Here is a 19,396-nt window from a genome sequence, read left to right on the forward strand (position 1 = left end):
ATTCTATATTTATGTCTGAATCGGGCTATATCCAAGAACAAAAAGCCCTAATAGCTTATGTGAAGACATACTGCATTACATATTTATACCATTACCATGTGCTGTGGACACAAATAGAGAGAGATTCTGGAAACAGTAAGATTTTAGAGGTTTTGTTCATTGGGTAAAATGAATACTGCTATATCAAGACATCAAAAGTGTCTCATTTAGCTGTAAAATTATATATTTAACTTTTTAATATTTGTGTAGGTAATAGTAAAATCTAAGAAACAATATAAACTCTTCAAATCAATTATAGCAATTATCTTGACATAGCAAAATATGTTTGTATGAAACAGAATTCTTTCAGAGCATCAGGGCATTCATAATATTATTTCAAAACAGTTTTGAGATTAAGATACATTAGAAAGAATTGGTTTCAACAAGTTCCAAATTCGGTAGCCGTTCTTAACACAGGAACCTGAGGTTGGAAGCACATACAGGTAGAGAGAAAGAGCGAACAGTAGATAAGTTCTTACAGTTTTCATCTTGTGCGATACACTGCAGTGGGATTCCAAAGAAGGATGTGTAGCTGTCGTTGTACCACACCAGCAACTCTGTCCCACGGGGGATGTCCATGCACGCTCTGTAGAAAATACATGACCTACACACAGAGAAAAACATAGTTTATGGGTGTGGCTTTGATTAGGCTATCTTTATGATCATATCTTACTTAATTTTCTGTTCCTGAAGTAGCAGCTTATTTAAGTACAACAAATACAGTAAAAAAAATTTCACCAACGTGCATTTGGGATTGTAGTGCTCAGATGTGTCTATCTTTTGTGTGCGTGCTTTTCTGTTCCAGAACCCACTGTGTTTAAGAAAGCTAACTGTTAGCAGCCTCAGTCCTTTCAACATGAGTAAGTAATGGGATGACTATTGTTACAGTAAAAAATGTCCTTTTAAAGCTGTGCGAGGGGTTGTGTAATATTATAGTGGAGTAAAGCAATAGTAATTTGATTACTATTGGATCTGGCAATATTGTATAGTACAGTGAACATTTGAATTATTTGTAATGTTTTCCTGCTGCAGCCCCAACAGCACCCTATCGTCTCCCTCTGCTGTACAATGCACTGAGCAGAGTTGTTTTCTGGTGAAAGGCTATACAGAGGCCCTAATCTCAATGAGTTTTGCATACTGTGTATATGTACTGTAGATGTTATATATTTAGATAACGCTAGGATTAATTCAGTATTATTTTTCAGTGTTTTTGTTTTTTTTAAGAAGGCCAACACAGGAGTTTTAGAATTTGAGAATCCTACTACTTGGTATTATGTAAGACTGGGAAACAGTGAGCAAACTTACTGTTGCAAATCTCACAAATGGCAAAATTATATAGCAGGAAGAAACTATAAATATGTTCCTTGGTCTACAGAAAACAAAATAAATGTGACATAATTACAGTGAAGAACCACATACAATTTCTCTAGAGTTCAGACTACAGGTCAAGAAGACAAGCTGCAGGCCTTAAACTGAAGTTTTACCAAGAAAAATTGCCAGCACCAATGCAATTTGTTTTTTATTTAACACTGCAGACATAGGGAGAATCCTTTGAAACATTTTTCATGGCAGTGAGATATGCACTTGTCAACATATTTTGTCACCGCAAAGCGGCCCCTGGCAACAGGATCATAAAGATCAATACAAAACTGCAGAATCTCAATATTTTACTTGCAGCTGCAAAAATTCATTTATCTTTTTTGTTTTTTACACAGGCTGCCATGTTGTATCACCCAGACACTGCTAGCTAAGCAGAAATGCTTTTTCTAGTTGCTTCTACTTCCTTTAAAATAAAATAAATGTAAGAATTCCATGAATATCTGGCAAAAACGCTGCTTTGCTCTCACAAGAATTGCTGAAGCCTGGGAATTTTATTAATTCCTTCCACCACGACATTAAAATCGAGCAATGTCAGGCATATAAATCACACACGTCTTGCAACCTGGGAAAAAAACTAATATATGTGATAGTATTACTATCCTGGTAACATTTCATCTCTCAGTTTGGCTTCACTTAACATAAACACTGCTGCACACAAATAAATGTACTAAGACTAAATGACTCGGCTTGCCGCTGAAAGAGCAGAGCTGTTTTTAAGCAATGGGTGGTCTCAGCGGTTTTGAAAAAGGGTGAAATAAGTGTAAGAGTACACTGTTCCTTACAAGCAGGCAGTCGGTTCCAAAACTCGTACAAATCTCTGTGTGCTGAAGTACATCAAAGCGTTTTTTGGGGGGGGGGGGGGGGGGGGGGGGGGGGGTTTGCATTACAGATAATATTTCCCTTGATGACATGTACTTAGTATTGTGGTTGGATGACTCATAAAGATAACTGCATGGCGTCCCAACACAGTCGGAGCAGGACACATGCCAGTGAACATTATTGTCAGCCCCAAAATAAAAACTAAACGTTCAGCTAAGGGTCAATCAATCATAAGCTTCTTTGAAGAAAATTCCATAACATATTGAATTCAAACCAGCTGACTCCAAGTGAGGAGGACATCTATGTACAGTGTAGATGTCTCTGGCACTTTAATGTCCACATTTTGTGTTTGTTTATATATATAGGCGCTCAGAAAGTTGGACAGAGGTTTTTGGAATTTCTCTTTTGGAGATCACATCTATGTTGCTTTTTAATAAAGCTCTTTTAGTATTGTAAACATATCTGCCGCATTAAACAGAAAAGAAGCTAGTTATTAAAGTCTTATGCATAATGATAATGTATTAAGAGTCCCTGCCTTATGGTTGCTGTTATATACTTCCATTTATGCAAAATCATGTCAACAATATTTAAAATCAAACCATATTTACAGGCAATGGATGCAGTAAAATGAAAATCTGACGGAATAACCATCAATGACTAGCACTAGCGTATGCTAGTCAGAGCTGGGTCGGTGCAGGTTCAAGACACTAGCGGCAGGCTGAGGAGCTACTTACTGTAAACTGGTCTGAGAAAAAAGGTCCATTAAAAAGTCTTTCCTGTATAAAAAACAGCTGTTTGCTGTCCACTCTCCTAAGTAATGCAATTGCTGTAAACCTTAATTTTAGTAATTGGCCAGTAAATACTTTTCTCATCTCTTAGCTGGTCACCAGCTAACCATCAGTTGCTGACAGGGCAACACCTGGGGTGGGTTTGCTGTGTTTTCTCTTACCCCTTATTTTTAATGAAGAGGTGTTTAATAGGAATCACACATTTCATTGATTTACTTTTATTTTTAGAAAATGTAAAATGTCACATTTCTGAGGTGCTTTCACAATAAAACTAAATTGCATTGTTATGTACATATAACCCCAACGGGGTGATTCCACCACAAGTGGACCAAATTGTGGGGGAGTAACTTCCTCCATTTGACAATGAAGATATGTAAATAAAAATGGTGAGACGTGTTGTGTGCAAGCAAAAGACCTTTGTATGCCCCAAATGGTGGGAAAGTAAAGGTGTTAAACATGCCTTTTTTCCATCTGGAGGACAACCCAGACAAAATAACATTATAATTTAAAAATACTTGTTAAGGGTATTCCATCAAAACAATTATTAATGGATGCAAATCATTTACTTAACAGGACAAGTAACCCCGTGCTGGTCTATGAGCTTGAATGACCTATTTGTATACACATTGAGGTTTTGAAATTTGTTATTATTGTATAAATTATAAATGGCAGAAACAATTACACTGTAGACTGGCCATGGTGGAGGTACTGTGTGATGATCTCATGCTGTCTCTGATCGTTGTGCTTGGCTTGAGATATTTCTTGAGTGAGAGATTTCTTGAGTTTGTACTTGGACTAAGTTTGAGTTTTCACCAAAACGATCTTAATAGGCCTTCCTCTTCACAAAGGACTCTGTGTGCAGTGCAGTTTAGCCTTTGACACGCTGTGAACCCCTAGTGGGAGATGTAGGCCATCCAAAAACAATACCCTACCTGTATTGAACCACCATCATGTTCTGTTCCCCACAGTGCCTTGCACAGCGGATGTACCTCATCCAGCTAGACTTGCTGGGCTCGCTGCCATCGATAAAGTGCTGTAATGTCCCTTCTTGGTCATATATCTGCAATACAGGTCAACAGGTCAAGTAGTTGGACAGAATCATCAGCAATCATTCTCACTGCTGCATCTGTGTCTCTAAGCTGCCCATCATGAAATTTATGGCCTTGCAATTTGTCATTGCCTTCAGGAAGAACACGGATTGTAAATTAAGCATTTTTCTACAGAAAGAGATAATCATAATTGCAACTTGACAAGTGCCTTCCAATTGTACAATCATCTTTAGTGTCCCAATTGTTGTTTTTTTTTGTTTGTTTGATTTATTATTTGTATGGTGTTATTTTTCTTTTCTTCAATTATCTTAATTTGATATTGATATATGTAGAACTTTGACAGGCATAAGAAGACAGATCTAAAGGGAATAGGTTTTTGAGGATCAAATACTATACTTTAAATATTATGAGTCACATCCCTATTAGAGTCTATTAAGATCAACTACACTTATAATTTCACTGAGAGTGTAGATGTTGCAGCTAGAATGTCAGTGTCAAATAATTCTAAATGTTTAAACCACAGCAGAATCTACATAAACAGCTTAAATGCGTTAATATTGCTTCATTCACGGGCCTGACACAGCAAAGCGTGTGTGAGAAATACACTTTCAACTTGATTAGAGGGTAGCCACGGAACAATTATAAAAATAAAACAGATTCAGAATCAGAATTTTGTGTTATTAGACATGTAAACGTGGCATCTTGTGATACAGAGCTGGCAATCACACATGCTGAGAGTCTTTCATCAATGCTGTGAAAAACCTTTATAAAATAAACAAAATCTTATAAAGCCAGGAGGAAACAACACAAATTCAAACAGTTAGGAAACCTCTGGGTGACAGCTGCCAACACCTGAAACATCTTGAGCAGAACAGAAAAGGAAGAAAGCCCATTCGAGGGGAGGCCTTTTCTTTTATACAAAACTAGTATAGGTTTCTGTATTTTTATTTTGAATTTTGGGGTTCTTAACAGTGGATATTAATTGGGAAAATACATTACCCACAGGTTTTCACAGACCCTGATTAGCACTAATCTTGGACTACCTACCGTACCTATTGTTAGATAACAATGTACCTACAGTATGGTAATATTTGGAGTTTGTGAAACTAGCTGTAAATGAATGACATAGGTTTCTTATTGATTTGTATGATTTCACAGTTTCATGCAAAATATAGAGAGAGCAATGGTTTACACTGTTTTTAAAGAAATTGAATATACAACCAGACTGACAGTGATGGCCTGACTTGTAATAGACCCATCATTTGTCTTATGGGTATATATCTTCAACAGGATGAGGGTAGAGATATGTTACGATTAATGAATGTTAATGTTATTTAATTAATGAAATGTTTCACTAACAAAAAAAAAAGATTTTGGGGGAAAAAATCACAGTATGGCAGCATCTGCTTATATTTAACAGTAATAGCTTAATTCTTGAGTTTGAAACACTGTACAATGTGTAGTGAAGCAGATTGAGATTTGGTGTGTGGAAATGGGTAAATGCAATTGCCTATTTTAGGATGCCACCTGGGATTTACCCATGGCCCCCATAATTAAGGTTGTGAATCTATGTAACAATCCATTTATTAGTTGCTCTTGACCAAATTATGTGTTTGCAATTAACATAGCATTATTTTGTTGCGCGCTAATATAATGGTTGATTTACATGTGTTGTTATTGACACGTGAAGTAGTGATGCGCATGCACGTTTGGGAGGAAAACCCGGGAGAATCAGGTCTGTGCCCGAAAAAAATGGCCAGAGGGATAGGGTCAATCTCATTTACCCATGAGCGTTATTTAAAACACGAGAAATCCGTGCCCATTTTCACACGGAAACCCACATTTCATGTGAAAACATCCACTGCTTCTAATCCAGACAGCCTTGGGAGTATTCGTGGAAGGTGTCTGGCACAGATCTCTATAATCCTACATCTCCACCCGTTTTCAGTCATGGTGATTTGCAATACCTGATTTGGATAGCTGCATTTTATAAACCTCTGAGTTGTCAAGTAAAATATACGGAACCCATGTAAACCACAAGAGGGATAGGGTCATTTCTTTGCCTCAAGCAAACTGTTGAGTTAAATTAGAACACACATATAAACTCGGCCAATGTCTTTTTAAAACTGCCTCAGCCTTCTTATTGCACATTAAGGACTTTTTCTCACTTTTACTATTAAATGTTTTCTTTCATATATATATATATATATATATATATATATATATATATATATATATATATATATATATATATATATATATATATATATATATATATATATATATAGAAAGTCTACACCCCCTTGAACTTTTTTTACATTTTGTTGGGTCAGTGCCTCAGAGTTTCATACATTTAAATGATTTCCACACATTGTTCACTGTCATGTGTACGGGATACAAATCCAGCCCATGCTAATCAAGTCACACCTGAAATGGACTCAAAACTCTCACGAGTAGCTGCTGATTAGATAGCATGGCAGGCATTTACTTTAGTAGCAACATTAAACATTTAACTGTATTTCAATTGACTCAACAAAGATGTCATGTTGAATTAAACATTATAAACATTAAATTATTTGTCACTGTGATGATCGTGTCACGTGTGTGGATAGCCGCTGATTATGCATGACAGAGGGATAATAGAGGTGGAATTGAAATGCCAGCACAGGCGCGCAGAATTTATTCACAAAAACAGAAAGTAAATAAAGGTGGTCATGTGACACTACCAGCCATGTACAAAAACTACCAAAGACCTAAATGGTTCTAAAAGAGTTCTAAAAAAGACTGTCCATTAAAATTAACCCTCTAAATACTGATTACAAAATTATCCTACACATTCCTTGAGAGATAACAATTTTTTTGCAGGGCTATGTCGTTGGATAAGATATTAGCAACATGAGCATACAAGCATCTAGTGGGTGGAGGTGTCTCTTGTTTGCCGTCAATATCTCACTTATCTCCGAGGGCGGCAGGGGCCATCACTAGAAAGTGGACCATCAATCAATCTGTGGTCTTCTTCAGACATGTCACGGCAGCTGATCAGAGGGAGACGTTGGAGGAAATCAGCTTTTCATTATTGGTCTGTGATCAGAACAAGCCACTGAACCTTTTGCTTTTCACTTGGAAAAAACTTATCCACTAGAAAAAAAGTCCTGACAGTTCATTCATTTGGCTTCTGCTGCAGAGCCAGACGATATTTGACTGGTGGGTCCCACCCTCTTTGATGTTGTACTCTTTTGAGAGTACCCTGCTGGGAAAAAAATGCTATCCTCCTGAATTAGAGAGAAATATTTCTGCACCCAGCTGCTAAATGTGGCATGTTTGCCATTTTTCAGTTTACTGGCTCGATGCCAGCTTTTTTTTTTTTTTTTTTTTTTTCTGCTCCTGCCCTATCTCTCACTGTCTTCATAGCAACAGCATCCATTACATGCTGGCCCGATCAAATATATTCTCTACGAAGATCAAAGAACAGTGACATTTTTCAGAGCAATATTCAAACCGTGAACAGGTTCTATTCGGTTCACCTGGATCTCATTTCCATATCAGCAATGAAGCATATACTGCACTGTGTTGAAATGTCTTTATTACACATAGCTCCTGTAAATAGTCTAGTAAAGACATTACTCAAAATAGGAATAGATTGTTGCCTACCTGTGTTGTTTCTAAATGCAGTTTATTGACATATAGGCAGAAACGCTATAGAGCTGTTTGTTATAGTGCATTCAAATGATATTAACCCTATTCTGCAACCATTGCAATTACTGCCACTGAAGAATTTACCACATGCTCCTGAGTGGGTACGATTTTCCGTGCATTAACTCTCAATTGTTATACTGTATATAGTTTTGTTTCTAATAACAAATATTCAGCTCAAACATAACAAGAAGACTACTAAGAATATATAAATCAAACTGTGCTCAGCATGAACACTGAAGTGTAAAAATGTTAATTTTCAATAATATTCTATTCGTATTGTACATATCCTTTCATCTGTCACAAAAGTCCTTTATATATCCTGATAGAAAAAAAAAGGTATTCAAAAGGAGCTGAACCAAAGAAGTGTCAAATGAAGGATTGTTAATTAAAAAAAGGTCAAATCTGAAAACTCCTAATGAATGACGTTTCTTTAAGCCATAACATCAAGATCTCACTGCACTGATATTACCGAACTCAAAGTGCACTACAGTTCATAGAATTGTGTGTGTGATCGTGACAGCTCAATAACAAAGAACATTATGAAGCACTGCAGGAAATGAGTAGCAAACACAGTTACCATGGGAAAAAAAGAAATGTATTGAGTAAATTACATCCAATAAATAACATTTCTAAACAGGATCCACATGTTTGTCAGTTTGCAGATTTTAGAATGTAAAACAACACTCGTATATGTGGACTAGTTACTTGGTTATAGTACTATAACTGTGGCAGACAAAAGCATTACTGCCTAGGAATATTTAAACACAGCCTTCTAGTACACAACTCATTACAAAATATTAAAGCATGATGCAGTCTTACAGACTATATTCTTCAAACTGGCTGGCATTGTAGGAGATAGTCAACTTGTTTAATTCAATTGGTAAAACAGTATCAATACTGTAGTTTTCAGCAGTAGCACCATAGCAAATGATCTGAGATCAAATTAAAATTCTGCCATAAAACAAATGTCAGATAAACATTTATCAGCTAAGCATTTGCAATGAAAACAGAGATTATTTAAGTGAATAACAAAAGTGTATTAAGCCAAAATAAGATATATTAAAATCTCTTAATAATTCTTGGGGTCAGAAACACTTAGACATTTTTTTAATATTTCTGATGAGAGAAAAGCATGTGGTTGTCCTTTTGATGCTTAAAGCAATAGACTTATGAATGTGAATGTAATAAGTATATTGCTTAAAACATATAATCTGTCCTAACCATAGCTTTATCCAGGCCAGTTTTCCAAAGAAAATAGCTACAGTTCATCACAGAAACCTGAACTTTGTCTGACCTTTTTGAATGCATTTTAAAATTGAGAACAAAACAAATGTTTATATATATATATATATATATATATATATATATATATATATATATATATATATATATATATATATATATATATATATACCCACATATATATAGGCAAGTCCAGGTTAATAAAATAGAGAACCCATTGTCAATATATCCATTACAGAGACTCATACAATGACATTCTTCAAAGACTATGTCATTCCTAATCAATGTTATTAATTAACTATTCTTTCAAGCAAGCATGTTATAATCAGTAATCAAAAAAAAAAAAAAAAAAAACACCACATACCATACTTTTATGTCCTAAAATAAATAATCCCCAATTCAACATATAAACAAAATATATTCAGCACAAGAAAGGGGTATTTGTGATAATGGGGTCTATTTTAATGATCCAAACAGTTGCAAATCTAAAAAACATAGCTTTTTAACTCAATATTAATCTTGCTGGAGTTTCCCCTAAGCGGGGATTTACTGACCCAGTTAAAAAAAAAAAAATCCTACAAAATACAAGACTTGATAAATAAATCTGCATGGCTCTATTTGACACACACAATGCTGGTATTGTGTTTGTATAGTCACAGTCGTATTGCCCTGGCCTTCCCACCTTTACAGTTCCAGTAGATCATGATTGCTATGACACAGCTAGTCAGTATTGTGCTTGCAAGGTTCTCTAAGGGTGTCACCCATCCCTGGCCCTGATAGTCTTTAATACAACTTTGCCAAGGAAAATTTGTCCAATGCTACAGTTTTACACAAAGCATACATGAAGCGCCACCTCTCCAGTATCTTCCAGGTTCTGTGTGGCGCTCAGGTCTTGCAAGCAGTCACTGGCCCACCCCCCAGCATGCTTTGAAGCATAAAATCTGTTGATCAGGTCTACAGGATATACTGGATTTCATACAGCAAGTCAAGCTGGAAATCCTACACACACTCTCAAGTATAAAAACCTTGTGTTTACTGGCATGATAATGCTTTGTGGAGCCTATTATTTATATTATATATATATATATATATATATATATATATTATATATATGTAACCACAAAAAACATAATGTTCTTATTTTTCATTTTATTCAGATTTCAATGATAATGTAAAACCCTAGAGGGGTCAAATTACCCTCAAGTGTAGAAAAAGTAACCACATATCCTACTTAATGTCAAAAAACTTGAAGGACTTAGAAAAACACAAATCTGTTCAATAAAACATTCTTACAAGACATGGCTCTCCACATATTGTTATAGAAGAAACTACCCAGAAAGAAAACAACAATAATTTAATTATAACTGTACACTTATCAGAGTGGTAGGTCAGAAGGTTACTCATGCAGTCAGTGAACCACTGAAACGGGCAATTTGACTAAACGGTCTCCAGTAACTGTATTGGCTCTTTTTCCCTGGCCTCTTGAAGACATAATATATTGCAAAACACCCCAAGAAACACTATCAAGGCAATTTAGACGATAGGACTGCTTCAGTCTAAGCAAGTCCTTGTGTTAATGCTCTATAAAAAAACATTTAAATAGTTTTTTTTTTAGTTTCTCTGACAGTAAAACCATAACAGATCACACCACCCTTGACTCCAGAACTGTACATCATCCTGTCAATGTGTAAACAAACACATAATGGCTCGTATTTTACAGATTCTGTAAATATCAGATGTAATTTATCACTCGAGTTAACCACAGTGACATGAGGGGATCTGGACAGTATTTTACTTCATTTTAAAAGTCTGCTATTTAAAGTAGAAAAAAATAACTAAATAAAAACAAGCTAAAATGGCTGTTAGCGTGCTAAACTCCTGTCTTTAAGTTTCTATTTCTTTTTATTCATATTTTCCAGTAAAAATGTTGAGTTAATGCACAAATATAAGTAACACATTATGACTAAATACAAATCAAATAATAATGATGTTTTCAAACTTAAATTAAGTAAGAATTATATGCAGAGCCATATATCTATACAAACACACACACACACACACACACACACACACACACACACACATATATATATATATATATATATATATATATAATATATATTGCTTGAAAGTCTTAATATGAAATGCTTTTATGTATAATATTATATAACACACACACACACTATATACAGCATAAAGCCTCTTATTTCATGAATAATACAAAAATTAAATGGTAAAGTGCCATCTTTATTACCACAACATACACATTTACTACAGAAGCTTTTAATAGTGGAACACACAGCGGAGTTATATACAGCACAATAGTTTACCTTCAAACAGGATTTATACCATTGCCTTTTGCCTCAACTGAAACTCAGTACCACTGGTTCTAAACTATGCTATGATTAAAACAATCAACACTCGCTGCTCCTAATTAAATGATGTGCATACAATGCCCCTTTTATCTATTTTGCTAAATAATTAACAAAAGCAAGTTACCAACTGTCAGTACTTTAAAAGCATATTATTGACTTTGCATCTCTAATCAAATAAATATTTACCACTGTGATTTGCTGAAATTATTTACCTTTCAATATTAATCACAATGAGAAGATAGAGTGCGGGCTAAAACAAATCTTCCAGTCGTCAAGAAACAAATTATAGCGTGGCTGAAAAAATCTTTTCAAACTGACTGTGCAGAGTGGTTTGCCTCTCAAGAGTCCCAGCTGTCATATCAATAACCTGCCTTTTTTATTAATTAATTTCTAAGCATAACTGACCTTGAGATGTCTGCAAAAGCTAAGCAACCTTTTGTATAACGGCGTCCTACTTTATCATGGAGAGACTTTGTATATGGGAAGTGAACCCTGTCAATTGCCATTGCTGAAATCTGTCTATACCACACTGAAACGATCAATTTTGTAAATGATTGCAATAATCAAGGAAATTGCCTAATTTATAAATCCTTGCATACAGCATTTTAATGGATCCCCTTACTTACTGCTGATGTCCTAAAAGCTAAATGAGTTGTTGTCCTGGCTGTCACTGTACAGAATGATATGGGTGGTCAACCTTAAATGAAACTAAAGGTCATGGATATCGGAGCATCTGAACATCCAGTGGACAGGCTGCCTTCGCTGCATAGGGTTATTAACCCTATAACACTGGCCAGCATTTCTGTTGCACTTCATCAGCATCAATGGCATTGAAGTAAATTGGAAAATGTTTAAAAATCAGACCTTTTTTTTTTTTTTTTTTTTTTAAAGAAGAATCTGGGAAATTGCTTTTCAAAACTGCAGGGTCATGCCAATGTATTTTTTTTTTTTTTTTTATGACAGTGTACTGTTTCAACATTTTAAATAAAAAAGGGCACCATAAAGTCTTTTAATATACAGTGCCTGGCTGCAAACAGATACAAAAAAAGTTGTAATAACTCTCTAAAATTAGAAACAGATAGGAAATGGTATAAAAATATCATTTTTAATTTTCTACTAAATACTGATAAAACAACACATAATGAAACTTTTTGAGTTTGTTCTTTTTGTATTACATTGAGGAGGGTTTGTGAGCTTTCATGAATAGCAAACCTTAATAATCAAGAACAGCTTAAAACTCCTTGAATGAAGCACCAGTTAAAGTTCTGTATATCTGCCCTAGTAAAAAGTTTATGGATTTAAGGGTGGCAAGCCTGACTGGTACACTGGGCTTTTACATAAAGATATTTATTTATTCAATTCAAAGCAGGATATATCATATTTACATTCCAGTAGCATCCTGGAGGTGGCAGCACTGATGCAAACTGTTAAAGCACATTGGTAAACTGTATCTACTGTAGCTTTTTTTTTTTTAAAAAAAGACAAAGGATCCTTCATAATGAATTAAAACAATGTGTTCAATTAAAAAGCCATCACTGGTGCCTTAGTCAACATTTGAGAGTGCTGTCATGGGGAACTCCAGATGAACTGAGACGCCAGATATAGTTTACAGGACCTGTGTTATAGTAAACAGTTTTTAATCGAGGCAAAAGATGTGTAAACCTTAAAGAGTGGAACTAATTCCCCCTGTTGAGGAGACTGCAAGAGCAATCAATGAAACTCTCTGTTTAACGTTCAAAAGCAGCCATTTGAAATCAGTGCAAAAGGCAAAGTGATGGATTCCATGCAGAAACTATACTGCCTGTCTGGCAGCAACGACGAATAGCACACCTAGTTTACTGTGTTGAGGAAGCACTTCTCTGACAGATTACATATCCTTTATCAAAGGATGAAAGCATGCACATGTATTTCTTACTTCTGTAGACAAAACCAAAGAATGCCAGACTGTGAATCCAGCTGATTAGAAAACCCTGAACAGCAATGACAAGACGACCACCCTGGGGTGGAGAACCAAACGCTGTATATCAGAAGCCTGTACAAATAACCATCTTTCACGCCTAAGATTCTCCTTCTATCTCATTTCTGATAGCACACTTGATAAATAGTTAGCCTTGTTCTGCTTCCAGAAGCTGACAGGTCCTATCAATGTATTCATTTTTTAATTTATTTCAATGTAAAGCATTTGGTCAGGTGACTCTTGTGTACTTCGCAACATATTCTTTTTATGAAACAAGTTAGAAAATAGCATACAAAATATTCTACAGTCTTCAGAGTGAATTTTCATTGCTACTTTGTAATGTAAAGTTTGACCACTAAGTGAACAACCATGTTTTATAAAAAAAAAAAATATTTCACTCAGTTTCTCGTGTTGTAATTTTCAATATATGTTATACATGGGGATTAGCTTTTAGCCAACAGCACATAAATAATGTATACTGAAGTTTTGTCACTATACAAACATTTGTGTGTGTGTGTGTGTGTTTGTCCTTCATGAAGTCATTTGTTACACAATTAAAGTAAACCATTTGGTAGTACGTGAGAGTTGGATTTCCAATGCTTTTCAATGACAGGTAAAGCTGAAGTGAACCTGCATTTAGTCACCAGTGCAAGTAAATGTAAATTACAGTCAGGGAGTTTCTTGTCTTCATGTTTGCTTTTCCTATTACTGGTACTAAGAGATTGCAACTCTTACTCAAACCTTCAGCAATTGATTCCAGCCAATAGTGTCTTGTCAGTGCTTTACTTACTGCTCAATCTCACTAACCTGACATTTATGGTGCACTGATTGGCCCCTGTCAGAGATGGTGGTTGTAAATTCACTTTGAAAAGCTTTGTGTTAACAGCCAGGCTCTGAGGAGAGCATGTACAGGCTGGCTGACAATTGCTTGACCCTCTGCCCTTATTACAGTGAGTAAATCAGACTTTGAGCCATTAGACTGGAGCCTGAGGACTACGCCAAAAGGATTGTCATGACTAAAGGTCAACCTCTGTCACACATCTGCAACAATTTGGATAATGGAATTCTGTAACTTATCTAACGAAACACTTAAAAGCAATGTACAAATTATGCTTGCATAGACTGCTACAGAAGTAAGATATGCTAAATATCTACTGCTGTGTCAGCTACACCATGGCTCATACAGGATACTGCACCTACACAGGTGATTCAAGCAAGGGGAAAAAAACTCTCAGAATTACAAGTAACGTATTTAGTTTAAAAAGATAAACTACTACTGAATTTAATATTGTTATTAAACATTCCAAATAAAAAAATACACAAATTGATCAAATAAAACATGTTGGTATAGCTTTAATTTAAAACCTGAGCTAGGCTTAAAGCCACAGTTTGAGCCAAGTCTCTTCACCCCTTATTTCTCCCCAGTTCAACTTTATGTGAAAAACACTCCATTGTAAACAGGGTGTTTGGTCCTCCTATATAAATGTATCATTGCAGTGGTTTGTGGTTGAATGGTTTCTATAGAGAGCAGAAACAAAATGAAAAAATGAACTAGCTAATAAGGGATTCTGAGAACTACTTTCCTTCAGAATTAAAAAAATAATAATCTGCAGAGAATTACAGTTTGAGAGCAAATTGTCTTCTCTTAAAAGAATGATCTACAGAAAGCCAGCCATCTAAAGTTATAGTATATAGATAAAGCTGAAAAAGAGACCAATCTGTGTTATTATGGTAATGAAATGCATCTTTACATTCCCATTGTTTTGCCAACTGACAGAGAAGGTAAGTGATGTGAATTTCTCTGCACATTACACTGTGTACATGAGCTGTACAAATGAGAGAGGGGGGCAGGGGTGGACATCTGTCCATCTGAGTCATTATCTTTCACCCTTCAGCATGTTGGCAATGTCAAGCACAACAACCCACAATAAGGATGTTGGACAACCTGCAAAAAAAAATGTGTTGGCAGCACTACAGACAGTTTGCAAAGACATAGAGTAACTGTATAAAAAAAAATTTAAAAAAAAAGATTAAAAGATTTCTGCTAGCAGTTTTAATGAGGAAATGGTTAAAGTCTTTACAGTTTACAAGAGAGCTCTGTAATAAAATGTTCGGGTCAGGCTAAAAACAACAGTTCTCAACAAACAAACACAATAATTCATTCCAGGTCAGATGGGGTGGGGGGGTTCACATGAAAAAAAAAACCCAAACTTAAAGAAACAGGAAACAAAAGCACAACTATTTTGTTTTAGAGCTGACTGAACATGCCACAGAGCCCGGGTTTATTCCAAGGGTAATAAGCATGGCATGCATTTCAAATGCATGACATGCTTTAAAATAGCTACCAAATAGTCTAGAAAAAGTAGATGATGGATGGTCTGAGAAACTTGAATTTAACTTTAATCGAACCATGGTATGAGCATAATTGTATCCCCTTGAGCTGCATGCTATCATGGGGATCGCGACTCCAGTGACCCTTTCAATGTTTGATAAGGCATCTTGAAGTGTTTGTTGGTAATGGCAGACTACGTATATATTTAAGCATGCCGTGGCTTTTTTGTCACCATTATATTGCATAACTTAAATTTAAATACAAAACTAATTTCTTTGTTTCCAATTATTTTCATGTAAAATACAAATACATCTCTCACATTAATAGTGTTATTTAGGCCTGACTGAAGCTGTGTTAGTGGGCCAGGACTGGATATTAGTTTGGAGTATATCAATAGTTTAACACATTATTATCTCTATAAAATCACAACAGCTCACATATTTGGCATTTAGGTAATAAGTTATCTAAAAACAAACTATGAAAAATGCCTGATTTTGTTTTCCTGTTACCTTTATTGTAATAGTTTTTTTTTTTTTTTTCCACAAGCATATGACAAGAACAAACATTCTGTGAAGGGAAGAAACACAAGAGGAGACCAAAGACAAGCCATTTCTCAAGGTAGAATCCTAAGTACATGTGTGATTGTCAGTGATTTCTCATGTTAGCGTTCCAAAGGCAGGTATACTTGTCAATGGTTTATCAGTAAAGAATTCAAAGGACAGTTATATTTGCTAACAGTTTCTCCGTGCTGAAATTTAAGGTGAAAAAATAAATTCAGAAGAGAATTCTAAGGATCTGTCAGCAGTTCCTCACAGCTGAACTTTAAGAGCAGCTTTACTTGCTGGCAGTTTCTCAGAGAGCTCCAAGGACATGTACGCTTGTTGCATTTTCAGAAGAGAATTCTAAGGGCAAAGTATAGTTGTCCACAGCTTCTTTGAAACAGTACACTTGTCTATAGAGCAGGTTTAATAAGAAGGTAACAATTAACTCAACATTATAAGCGAGATAACATTAGCTACACGGTTACATTTTCTGGTATCTGCTGAACATAAAATATGTATATGTATGTTTTTAAACTGGCAAACTGTTATAACCTGGCCTGTGCAATTTCTCAGACCTCTAGAATTCTCCCTGAATTTTCATGTACACTGTGTACATTCCTCCAGTCTAGTCTTATTATGATCTGATGTTAAACAGAAAACGGGGAAAACCTTGAGCAGCCAGATTCATTATCCCTGAGGGAAAGAGTTCATTAATAACAAAGATAATATTTTTATTTATGTTATGCTCATGCAGGCTTTTTTTGTGAACCTTTATTAGAAGGCACATTAATGGATAAATGATCTTTATCTATGTGATACTAACAGCACTGAATTGCTGAGAAAGTTTCTGTTTTCTTTAAAGAGCCATTACAGGATGATTGCTGCCATTACTTCAACTTGAAAAATACCAGAAATCTTTAACACTTTTTGTTATTGGAAGAAAAATGTTAATGCTGCCAAAAAGAATATGCTTAGCTGATCATACTTGCTATGATCCTTTTCAAAAACAAAATTGTTGCTGTCTTGTACATGCTTTCTTACACAACAAACCCAGATGAAATGGGCCATGAAATAACTTAAATGACTAATTGCGTGGCTTTCTGAATCAGTGAACCAATGTTAAACATGTCAGCTCCACACTCGCTCATGCCAAATAAAAAGAATTATGATGGCCTCTGGCCTGGACAGTTTATCATTTCCCATGAACACCCACAGGTGTCAAGACATGTGAGGTTATGGAATAGCATCTGATACACTTGAAGCTGATGTAAAGTGAAGTGTGCAGATTACATCCAAAGCAAGCAAGAGGCTCACCTGCAGAACAAGATGGGATTGTTTGTGTGACTGTGGGCTCAAATTTAAATGTTATGCGAGTTCTAAACATCTGAAAAAAAAGTTTTAAATCTATAAAGACTTTATTTATGGATTTGTGTATGTACAGTACTTATCAGTTTAAAATAATAGAACGTGTTACAGAAGTCTCCATAAAAATCTAAAAATCACCTCTTCAACATTTATTTTTTTACATTTGCAAATAAACAGATATCTGAAAGCTAAACTGAATTATATATACTCATTATACACACACACACACACACACACACACACATATATATATATATATATATATATATATATATATATATATATACACACACACACACACATATATGTATATATATATATGTATGTTATTTACTGGATTGTTATAAAGCAAGTTAGTTGCTTTGCAAATGCTGCATTCTGCTGTTTAATGCTCTCTGAAATTAACCATTCTTTGAGACAAATGTTGCCCTGATTAAGTAGTTAATAGAGTAACTCTTAAAGGTCTCAGCTATAGAAGCTATTTTTTTAAGAAGCTAAAAGAAGAGAATGAACTGTCCATTCATTCTTACAAGTACATAGATTTGACACATTTTTTCTTTTCTATTTGTATATTTTCTTGGGAAGTATATTCGGCAAAAAAAGTAAGCTTTTGCATAGACAATAATGGTTGTTGTGAGCAACTCTGAATATTAATTCACAGACAGATACAATCAACATGACATCACTTGTCTAAAGTGATACTGCATGAAAAAAGGGGGATAAAACTATTTCAATTAGGGATTTAATATGAGCCATGGAACCTCTTCACATTTTTAAAACAGTCCTTGAAGAAATTGTTGTATATCTGAAGTGAACCTCAGCTTCAAGGGGGGTTTCAAGCAGCATCCCTTTAGCCAGCAGTCTGTGTTGCTAAGGCAGAGGGTTGATGTCATGCACTGATACAGCTGGAATACTAAAGAAATAGATCTCAAAGACCTACCTCCCACAAGTGTCGCGAGTTCCTCCCAACTCCAGGTTTGGGTTTGTCCAGCAGCAGTGGAACTCCCTGAAAGGGACCAATCCATGTGCCCTGCGGGATCCTCTGTGCTGCACAAATTCCATATCCCAGTCCTGGCACGGTGCTGGTGCAGAGGCACACTTCCCTGGGAAGATCCCGCAGCCACTCGGGGATCTCTGGTGGGGGGACGGAGGCAGCCGAGCTGCTTGTTCCCACCAGTCTCCGCAATGAGTGCAGGGGGCCATGCATGGGGCACTCACCATTCCGGTTATCAACACACATGTCACAACCTGCAGTGGAAACACAGAGGATGAGATCAGGCCCCCCTAAACTGAACCTGGGATTGTAAAAATCAATCAGTCAATCAATAGAAACAATTAACCATCATTTAAACCTTATGTCACTACAGTCCTTGTTGTGTTTGATTTTTTTTTTTTAATTCCAAGTGTAAAATCCCAGAAGAGGTCTGGTGGCCAGTTTGTTTGCTGGGCTTGTTTTTTTTTTTTTAAAGCCCAACACCCATTAGAAACTTTTGAAATTGATTCAGGAGTTGTCATGTACTGTGGCTGTTTCTTAGATGTACTGTATACAGAAAAAAAATCTGAACCAGACTACTAACTTCCAAAACTATATTATTATTATTATTATTATTATTATTATTATTATTATTATTATTATTATTATTATTATTATTATTATTATGAATTGAGTGGCAGTATTAACTCATCACATGAAATAATCATTAACCTGTAGATAATTACGTTTTTAATTTAGATATACGATCATTCAAATAAGCCACTTTTGTAAGTCCAAAAAGAAACAATTATCATCTGAAATATTGACTTTAAAACAAT

The 19,396-nt window shown here is 35.4% G+C and overlaps 1 protein-coding gene across 3 annotated transcripts in view; it reads right to left on the reverse strand.

Annotated features, from left to right (window-relative positions):
* Positions 1-19,396, reverse strand: part of LOC121302484 (putative histone-lysine N-methyltransferase PRDM6) — a 39,104-nt gene that overhangs the window by 14,285 nt on the left and 5,423 nt on the right. For all 3 annotated transcript variants that reach the window (XM_041232510.1, XM_041232495.1, XM_041232503.1), the window contains exons 3-5: positions 18,525-18,832; positions 3,959-4,086; positions 519-643 (exon numbers count right to left, since the gene is read on the reverse strand). In XM_041232510.1, coding sequence (XP_041088444.1) covers positions 519-643; positions 3,959-4,086; positions 18,525-18,832 — 561 coding nt within the window. The remainder of the gene's footprint in view (positions 1-518; positions 644-3,958; positions 4,087-18,524; positions 18,833-19,396) is intronic.

This window comes from Polyodon spathula, chromosome 2 (genome assembly GCF_017654505.1).
Source record: "Polyodon spathula isolate WHYD16114869_AA chromosome 2, ASM1765450v1, whole genome shotgun sequence".
NCBI lineage: Eukaryota > Metazoa > Chordata > Actinopteri > Acipenseriformes > Polyodontidae > Polyodon > Polyodon spathula.